General features: G+C 48.8%; 1 protein-coding gene across 1 annotated transcript; it reads right to left on the bottom strand.

The window, feature by feature from the left end:
• Positions 1–1,175: 1,175 nt before the first annotated feature.
• On the bottom strand, positions 1,176–8,020 carry LOC142766834 (uncharacterized). The gene is made up of 2 exons (XM_075868058.1): positions 7,459–8,020; positions 1,176–2,940 (listed from the first exon to the last, which is right to left on the bottom strand). The coding sequence occupies exons 1-2, from the start codon at positions 7,926–7,928 to the stop codon at positions 1,347–1,349; spliced, it is 2,064 nt and encodes a 687-aa protein (XP_075724173.1). The 5' UTR covers positions 7,929–8,020; the 3' UTR covers positions 1,176–1,346.
• Between the last annotated feature and the right edge of the window lie 2,376 nt (positions 8,021–10,396).

The following is a 10,396-nucleotide window of genomic DNA, read 5'->3' as shown; positions in this document are numbered from 1 at the left end:
TTAGCCACTAGATCATTGCGACGGGGCACTGCAAGCACCGTGAGCTCAAGTTCATTTGCTTAAACAAGGACAATTCTCAACGTCCCCACTGGTGTGTATCAGCTCTGCATGTTTATTAGGCTGCGCATATACCGCTGCGCGAACCACACCAGTTACCGAACTCACCAAGCTGCCACGGTCAAAGCGAGGCCGGCTGTCTGGGTGCTCTACAAGACATAAACGAGGCGGCCCACGTATATCGAAGTAATGAAGAACTTTAAGGTAACATGTAAGCTTCAAGGCATGAAAAAAAGTGACACCTTTGCCGCAAAGGCGGAGCAGTGAGCGCCATAGCAACAAATTGGAAGGTCGCGCGCAAAATGGCAAGCAGATCAAAACATGCCCCGTGTTTCTCACGCACAAATGACGCACGAAACGTACTCACAGGTACAGATGTACGCGTATGCGCGTCTCGGTTGTTGCTTCCCTGTGTCTGAAAAGCGCGCCCTATTCGCAAATGGAGGCTGTGCAACGATTACAGTGACCTTTGTGCGCCTCGTAACTACAACAGAATTGTTCCAGTCGAGTCCACCGCTAGCCAAGACGTACGATCCTCTCCACCGGGAGATAAGGGGGCTCCAGAGATTGTCCACTCCCTTCCGCAGGCCAAAGTTGATACGCGCAAGAGATGAGAGCTGCCATGCTCTCTCCCTCTCTGGGCCATCTTTCTGATAATGTTGAAAACACAATAGTTCCCCTCCGAGATGCCTGCCAAAAGCGGTAAGTGGTAGGTATAAAGAGCTTGCCCTTCGAATGTTGAAGGAGGTACCTTTCAGTGACTCAGTAATAAAGGAAAAAAAGATTTCTGTGGCTCATGTGAGAAACGCCTCTCAATCACGACGCGGAAGTCACACGTTCGATTGCGCGCGCTGAAGTCTTTTTATCTGAATTTTTTTCTTTCCTTTTCATATATATAGATACATATACATATATGATGCATCACTACGACGCCGACGCCGGCGGCGAAATCCAGCCGAGTGTCCATATAAATGCTGTCGCAATAAAAATATTTACACCAGCTGCCAGTGGAGACAATTTGACAAGCGGCATTTTCTTCGAGGTCGCAACTGTTCTGGCCTTGAAGTGGTTGCAGTTGAAGCCTTGAGTGAAACAAGACTGTTGATCGAGACGCTGAATCCAGTGGCACTGTGTATTTTTCTTTTTTCATCTCCAGTACATATACAGTGTCGGAGAACATCTCTTCGTCCTACTAAAACCATGCTAACAAGTGTAACTCAGTTTGAAAATTCCTAAAAGACTTTTCAAGCTATATTTTACGTTCAAGCTGTATAAATGTTCTGAGTAGTTCACACTGTGATGCCTCCCTTCGTTAGCTCCTCAAATTTTTTCCTCAAGGCCGGGGCGTCGCACAGAGCCTTGTATGCAGCCTCGCAACGTGGTGACCGGTCACCCAGCAGAAAGTGCGCCGCACACGTAAGGTTTCCTGTGTTGCGGCTGATGACATCATCGATAACGAACCATCGCTCATCATCTACGCTGTTCGAAGGTACCCGGACGTGCAACTTTGTGACGGTGTTGTTCCTGCGGAACTGATCGGCCAAGACTTTGAGGAAAAAGTCATTCTCGGCCAAGTCCCAGGACGCGAAAAATATCTCGGACAGTGTCTTGCCGGTGACGACTTGGTAAGCCAGGAACAACAAGTTGTCTTCGCCGAGACGAATACCACTTAGGCGCAGTGCTCGAAGACTCATGTTCTGGGATATCGCCTGAAGAAGAACGCTGCGAGGAGGGTCTGCTGACTTGAGCGCAAGGTCCAGATCGGGCTGCTTGTAACCAATAAGCGCAAGTTCGCTTAGCCATAAAGAGCTTCTCAAGCACTTGCTCAGCTTGGCAAACGTGGGAATGTCAGACAGGACCTCCTGCGTCAACATAAGCTTGAGCGTAGTCACCTTGTATCGTGAGCACGACAGATGAACCATGTCTCCAAACGCCTTCGGATTCACGCAGCCGACAGAACTGATCGCCATCTTACGCACTACTTCCGGAAACTCCCGAAGCTCCGCTAGCACTGACGAGTCGACGATGTATGTGTCTTCCAGACGTACCCGACCACTCATTCCAGTCTCCCATATGGCTCGGCAAACTTGCACCAGATTGTATCGCGAAACGTCCCTCAGCGAGATGGTCCGGAGATAGTCGATGGTTACGGCGACATTGAGCAGAGCTAGCAGGTCATCCGGCTTGAGTCCCGCGAAGCTGAGTGCGAAAAACGTCAGCTTCACTCGCGCAGTGTGGTCATACGCCTGAACCCAGGGGCACGTTAACTTTTTGAAGACTGCTGCGTCATCAGGTTGTTCGTCGCGAGTAGCTCTATCGACTCGTTGGTGCTCTGATAAGAACCTTGGTATACTCCACCAGCAGCCGCTGACGTCGAGGCTTTGAATTAGACACCCATCTTTTTGAGACACCAATCGCGCAAGCAGAGCCGTACACTCGGCGTTTAGGAGGAAGCCCGTGAGTCGGAGCTGCTCGAGCTCACCGCGAAGGACGAGTGCTTCGACGATACTCTCGATATATGCGCACGTGCCCTCAGGGTCTGAATTTACACCTTCCACACTGAGCGAGGTGAGCTGCCCGCCAGTGGCCAAAAAGTGTGAGAACGCGGGTAGTCTGTACGCAATGTACGAGTGCAGGATGCTAACGTGTACGGAGAGATCTTCGACTGTATCGTTTTCCATGAGAGCGCCTATTAGGCGCATGCTGCTTTCTCCGTCAAAGACAACTTTGGGCATCGAGAGAGTGGCTAGGCACATGGTATCCACGAGGAGCGGACATATGGCGTCTAGCAGGACCTCTGGCTCCACGCTACGGCCCAGGATGACCAGCTCTCTCAGGTTTGTCATTGAGGAAACGGCTGTGAGCACGCCTTCTCGAATGCTCCTGTGGGAAGAAACGTGGCGAATCGTGTCTGAGTGAGCAGGTCAAATAATAAACGGCCTACGTAAAAACTCATTTACAAAAGGTATGCGAAAATCCTCAAGACATATGATGCATGCAACAGAGAAATGAATGATTTAAAGAGCTCCGTGATGTAAGGGCACTGCGGTAGTGGCGGATCCAGACAGGAGGGGCGGTAGGAGCTATCGCCTTCCGCCAGAGCCTGTCAGCACCCCCTCCCCTTCCCTTGAGAGCATGCCGTCCGCCTGCTGTCCCCAGGTAGGAAGAATGAGTGGGGCGACACGTAGCACGCATTAACAGTATTTATGCCATTACACACATTCGTAACAATAAAAACAAAAAAGTAATGACCACGCCCCCCTTTTCAGTGTTAACCCTGTACTGCCGAGTTTCACGAATTGTCGACATTCCGAAAAACTTCGAGGAAGCAAGGCCCGAAATGCGTGTCACCTTTGACGTTGGCTGTCAAGTGCTCACTGGAAAAATAGATCTTACAGCACGAAAAATCTAACACCGTCTCGTCTAAGGTATCATATGCTAGAGCCAATTGTTCTTTAGCTGATGGCGGAGAACACGAACCACGTGCAACAGCTCTGACTTTGTTCTTTCTGGCCTGGGTGACGCAAGCTCTAGCTTTCTTGAATAGTTTTGTTTATTTAGTATTTTCGTTACGAAGAGCTGGCACATGACATGTTACGTGGTTCTGAAGTACGGTTTCTGTTCCGAAATCCTCACTTATAAAGGATTTGCGACATACTTAAAAGTATGCATTAAAGTTGCATTTTAGATTATTTAAGTGCGGAATCATTTAAAGGTTGCTATTTAAAGCTGAAAATGAATAAATTTCTTGTTCTCCAGTTACATATTTCAGACGTTCAAGCATTATTTGAAGCGACTGCCCCGATCACTAAAATTAGTGGCTGGATCCGCCCCTGAAGGGCGGGAAATCAAAACGGCTCTCAATGCTTAGTACTTGAGGAGCCAGGCTTGCTGGTCATCCATTCCTCTCCTGTGACATGATCACGCTTATAGGGTGAAGCACTCTACAGGCTTCACCCTAACAAGGTCAGCAGAGCTGAAACCCTGGTCAAAACTAATAAAGTCACTCTAAAATAACATATTTAAGAAAACTAGCCTAGTAGTAATCTCAATTGTTAACATCAACTCTTAAGTTTTCCAGACATATATGGCGGACTCCGAGAGAGGGCGCCAACATCACCGAGTTTGATTGATTGATATGTGGGGATTAACGTCCAAAAATTACTATATGATTGTGAGAGTCGCCATAGTGGAAGGCTCCGGAAATTTCGACCACCTGGGGTTTTTTAACGTGCACCCTAATCTGATCCCACTGGCCTACGGCATTTCCACTTCCCTCAATCTCACTGAAAGAGCGAATGCCTCTCTTCTTGCGTAGCATGGCGTTGGTGCTGCGCCGGAACAGCGCTGATTCCCTACGTGGAATCTGGTGGGGATAGCAACTGGACAGAACATCGCTGCAGAAAACGCATATCTAAACTGCGACAGCAAACAGGGTGTAGCGGCGAGAGAAGGAGAGACGTGAGATGACGTCGAAGGCGGCCGATGGGGCCGTGCCGATCTCGCCACTTTATTGCAGGCCTGAAGCGGAGCCAGGGTGTTGATAGAGCTCAGCAAAAGGTAGCGCAAACATCCCACACTTTGCGTGTGAATCTGCCTCGCAAAATTATATTTGTACCGGACAAACGCCACAAGAAGCTTACTTCAACCATTGGCGTCATTCAAGTACGCTTCGGTAAACTAAGCAAGGGGAACTCTGCGAACGGCCGTCGCTGGTTTCCAGAGCGACACATGCACTTGGCACTTCGTAGTATAGTCGAATTCCCGTACATATTTTTGAAAGACAAAACCTTTCCTTCGGATACTTTGACGCAGAAATTCTTGTCTGTCACACGATTCATCCGCCCGGTGAAAGTTTAAGCGCTTACTCAACGCAAAGCCACGTTGATCTAGTGGGTGCGTTCATACTAGTGAACATTGTCGATCAAAAAGCGAGTATTACGGGTATCTGATGCACGACATCAACACGTAAGCATTAGGTAGTGTGTTTCTTTAATAGAAAATGCATAGGGGCGTAGTTCTAAAGACCATAGCGTTTCGTATACGCTGTGCTGGCAATGCGACGTCGTGAGCGAAAAATCGGGTGTTCCCTACGCTTCCCTAAGACGACATGATGCAGAGTCAGCGTTCTACGCATGCTTTAGTATCTCGCCTTTACTGCCAGAGGGTGTCCATATATCTCACGTAGTGCCTTTGAACAGAAGACTATCGCATTTCGACAACAGTTTCAGCCAAGCACGCAAACACGCCGCCAATTGTTTGTCCCACAAGATTTATAGCCTTTTATCTCGTGGGCCTTATACCCTGCATTATCGCCACATGCCCGGTAATTTCATATCAAGAATGGCACGTGCCTTTTCAGCGTCGCATAGCCTACTATAGAGATATGATAGAGACGACTACCGAGTCTTCAAGAAAGTAAACACGAGCAAGCCAGATTACGGTGTTTGCTGTAGGATCAAAAAGCACCTTTTTCGCTCATTCGTTTCGCACACTCTATGGAAACTACGTTTCCGAAAGAAAATCAGACTTCAGTCGACTGCTTTGTTTAGGTTGCTTGCACGAAGACAAGTCCCCTCGGCGAAACGTCGCCAGCAACCTAACTACAACCGAACGTTACCACGCGTCTCCTGCATGCGCAAAATGCGTCATTTTGATCATCATTGTATGACTGAAGAGCTAAGAGCGCTCGACTGGGTTGCGACCTAGGCATAAACATAAGCACCACTCACAGCCTCCGCTCCCTCACCTGCAGAGACAACTCGCATAAATGACCTATCCAATCGCATCCGCTCACTTTCATGACGCCAAGCACCTTTCATGTATTTCAGTTAGTACAGGGCCATCTATACTGTTAGGGCGAACATGGTTCAATGTAGCAGCCCTCCGCAGAGTGCCATTGTAGCCGCCACGCATTCAAGTGCAGAGGCACTTGCACACATGAAGACATGGGATACACTTTACGTCGTCTGCTACGTTTGGCAACATTACTCGAGGGCGTCGATCTGCAGCAGGCAGGTGCTGGTCTTACCCGGCTGCGGTACAGCAAGAGCGGCGCGCTCGAGTGCGCCTGCGCCACTTCGATGCGTGGTCACGTCGGATGCACTGGCACTCCGTAGATTGCTGCCATGCTGAGCTGTGTTCATTCTAAAAGTAGGTGCCACTGTGAGCGATTTTCACACACAAACACACACACACGTGTTCCTGACGCAGACTTTTGGTCAAAAAGTGCAACTTCATGCAAAAGTTTTTAACGAAGATACCGGCAACAATGCTCTTTCACAGGTAATACCTTAAAGGTCAATTCCTGCGATTTTCTGACCATGTCAGAATAATGGTGCTTTTATGTTCCTTAGAAACTCTTCTCACGCGCCCAATGACTTAAATGCTCAAAATATTTGAAAATAATTTTAATGACCGAAAAACCGCAATACCTAAACCCAACTGAGTGCGCTTCTACGTCTGACGTAAAAATTTGCCTGACACTGCCGGAACCTGCCCAATTGTACATGATGTCCGCCAGATGGCACTACCTGTCCACGCCGTTCGCGGCGATCGGCTGAAACGCTTCCGCTGTTATGGTGAATATATGGCGAATCGTGTGTGGCTCACAGCGCAACACCACTGCACCCATCGCACACGAAAACTACATGAAAATAGTACTTGCCTTGGGGCCACGGACCACCTAGCGCCATTTTTTTGCCCACTTCTATGACTGGTATACTCACTAGGGGTTGGAACAGAGTTGCTGGGTACTTTTACGTTGCAACCGACTTCAGTAAAACACCCGTTGGCCCAATAATACGGAGCTTTAGAATACCGTTTGCAAGCGCAGCGGGTGTTGCGGACGCCATTTGAGCTTTAGAATAGCGTTTGCCCTGCTGCGAACCGCAACGCACGATCGCAGCGACACCGTAGCCTCGAAACCAGCGCTTGAGGGCGACACGCGAGCCGCCATCACCGCCCGTAGCCTCGAAGCCAGCGCTTGCGGGCTGCCATGACCGCACGCAATTGCGGATTTTTTGCGTGCGGTCCGCGAACGCCGACTCGCGTTACGACGCATGCGCAGTGGCAGCGACCGCACCACAAGGGCTCGCGGTGCGCTATTCTAAAACTCCCTAATCAAGTGCTGATGAAGCACGCACACTTATGCTCACTTGTACAAAATAACAAAAACGCCGACCAAGGTGAAATACACAAAACTTAAAAAGACGTTTCGGCTCCCCACATGGGAGCCTTGTTCACAGTGAAAAACTTGAAAAGGCGTTTCGGCTCCCGTGTGGGGAGCCGAAACGTCTTGTTAAGTTTTGTGTGTTTCTTCTTGGTCGGCGTTTTTTGTTATTTTGCACTATGTTTGTCCCCGACCAGACGGGATTTCGTCGGACTCCTGACTATGCTCACTTGTAGTCGTCGAAGAGGCTGCCGAGCGTCAGCGTCCGTAAGCTCGTGTTTTTCTCAAGCGCCGAGACGACGCACTCCCGGCATTCGCCCAGCCCGCTGCCTTCGACGAGGGTCTCATCCAGGTGAGCACTCTCGAGGCAACTGTGCTTCACCAGCAGGACGTGGAAGAGGATTCGGCCGAAGTGGCTTCGCACTCGCTGCATGCAGCCAGCGCTGCCCCTGTAGACGACCCGCACCAGGGACAGCTTTCCTGGGCAACGTGGTTCTCGTAGCTGCAGGCCGACGTGCCATAGGACGTAATTCCAACGGGACAGATAGTCGAAGATGTGACAGACGGACGTCGGAATACTGCGGTAGTCTTCGCCAACGCCCGTTCCACTGCAAGGAGCGTTGAGGTTTAGTCCCGGGATGCGTCGGTTGAGTTCTTCCAAATCCAGTTCTTGCGCTAGCAGGCGTACCTCGTGGCCCATGTCGTGAAAGGAGGATTATCCGCAGCTGTTCATCAAGGGTTCATGAAAAATACAAGCCGGCAAAGAACCAGCCTGCATCTTTTCTCACTGCCTGCTTGCTTATCTGCCTAAAAGTATTGAAAATCGGGTACCGAGCACTCTTTTGGGGGGTCTTGACGTCACAATAATTACTGATCTATGTCCGACCATTTCACTACCATGCAAAATATCAGCTGTCAACAATCGGGCAATATTTATTATACGAAACATCTTATCGTCGTTTAGGCAAACTGAGTTCTTAGTGGCAGCTTATCGCGATCATGATTTAAACTTACATTTTTTCGCTCATGCGCGCGACTGCAAGTAGTGTCACGGGCCTTCTTATGCTGCCAAATGTCTTGCCCGCGAATGAAAGTATTCCGTATCAGACACCCTGTCTTATCGGGGCAATAACAATAAAAATAGATCGTCCTCTTAGCCTAGCTGGTATGCTGCATTTCAAAGGCTTCTCGTCGCCGAATCTATAGAACAGAACCTATCTTGGCTTCTCGTGTTGTGTGTGCCTTCCGTCAGTCATCTTATGTACTATCGGCGTCAAATTAAACGCGAACAGTGGAATGCGTGACCCGGGCATTAGCTAACGCATAGTGCGCTCTGTCCAGTCATCACCTCTGACAGGTGCCCACGTCCGCTTCAGGCACACTGCGCGATGCCTCTGCAATGCATTTTTTTTTTTTTGCTTGCGTTCTAGCTCTGATTGGGTGGTGGTAGGGGCTGGGCGTGCCGGGCGCTTTCCGCTGTTTCACTTTTAATTTTCTTGTCTTTGTTTTGATTATCAGAACTACAACAGTTGAATATCATAACTAGAACTAGAACAATGGTAAGCGCTTAGAAATGGTCGGCAGAACAAAAGCTCAGCACAAGTACCGAAAAGTGTAGAGGACGGTACATTCTGCAAAAAACAGACTGCTATGATATATCCACAGGCTGGAATTTGCAGCTGTAGGAAACCCGTGCTGTAACATCACACAGGCAAATATCAAGACAGAGGGCCGGTCACTTCAAGTAATACCAAAAGGGGGAAGGAGGTACTCACTCTTTTTTATTGAAATACAGCATAAACGGAGTAGGTGTTGTCACTGCTACTTGGCGATGGCTACCCTTTTCCAACTTTTTTTTTAGCAGTTACTATCAGCATAAGAATCCGTTTACAGCATACTGTTGATTTGTGCACACAGGGATACCATTATTTTTGTTATTGTGATCGCGATTATATGGACACTCTCGAATAGTTATCGCTGTCGGTGTCACCGGTGGAAAGCATTGGTAAATGAAATTAGGACAATCGCTAAGTTGTCATTTGTGATAGACAGTGAAAGATTGTCAGTAGCACGGCTCCTTTTATAACCAGGCCTCATTCACTTAGCTCCAGGAAATCCTAGTTATTCTCACATTTACAATACACCTTCTGCAAAATTCCTGTTATCTGTCGGCCGTCGTGTGCATACTGCCATGACAGAGGCTCAAGCGAGGCACAGTCCGTACAGTCCACGAGTGTTTTCTACGAATACGCAAGGCGCATCGACGTCAGGCTCGTATTGGCTGATAATCCCAAAGCCGACGTACTGCTTCGTTCCTTGCTGCACACAGAGGAACTTATAGCAATGATGAAGGGACAAAGGTAAGCCGTAAGCTTTGCCCCCCCCCCCCCCCCCTTTTTTTAGGCATGTGCTTTGGCTATTGCTCCTGGAACACGCGTTTGCATTCTGCTTTCTAAGCAAGTAAGACGTGCAATAGCATTTGTACTCGTGTTCCCTTAAGCGGATGTACGCTGAAGCAAGACCGTTTTTACGACGTTTTCTCTAGCAACCCTATGACAAGTGAAGGCGACTCTTACGCTTCACGCAAAAGCCACCTTCACTCAACGAGCTTTATCGCATCTAATTGCGCGCGCCTACATTTAGTTGAATGTGCTGATTTGTTCATTAAAAGTGAGGAAGCTTGGGCTATAGTTAGCATGACATGACTATAGTAATAGCGCGAGAACAACACGACGACACAGAGACACGATATTTTCGCGCTCTGCGCAATAAACTCAGTTGGTAGTTAGCGCTCGTGTCCTTCTTGTCTCTGTGTCGTCGTTTTGTTCTCGCGCTATACCTATCGTTGTTCATTCAGTTTCGGTAACGGCACACGCTAAATTAGAAGCAAGTGTGAGTCATTGGTTTATTCTGAGAAAGGAGCCTAGGTGTTGATGCATGTTTGCGTCGTGTTTCGTTACCTCTTCCGGAGTGTGACAAACTGCCGTTTAGCGAAATGACTTGCGCATGACTTCGAACGTTTTTCGAGGATTCGATGTGCTCTGCAAACTCAATGGAATCCAGGCACGTGTAGTTGACCATTCGCGGAAGTCTGCAAGGCGGCTTTCCTGCAAGGTTATTTTCCAACCCAAAGGGGGGAAAAAAGCTCCCTTGCCCAGACTGCTCTTC

The sequence above is a fragment of the Rhipicephalus microplus genome, chromosome 7 (assembly GCF_043290135.1).
Source record: "Rhipicephalus microplus isolate Deutch F79 chromosome 7, USDA_Rmic, whole genome shotgun sequence".
Classification (NCBI taxonomy): Eukaryota; Metazoa; Arthropoda; class Arachnida; order Ixodida; family Ixodidae; genus Rhipicephalus; species Rhipicephalus microplus.
Note: the sequence above shows the minus strand (reverse complement) of the source record. Positions and strands in the feature narration are given on the sequence as shown.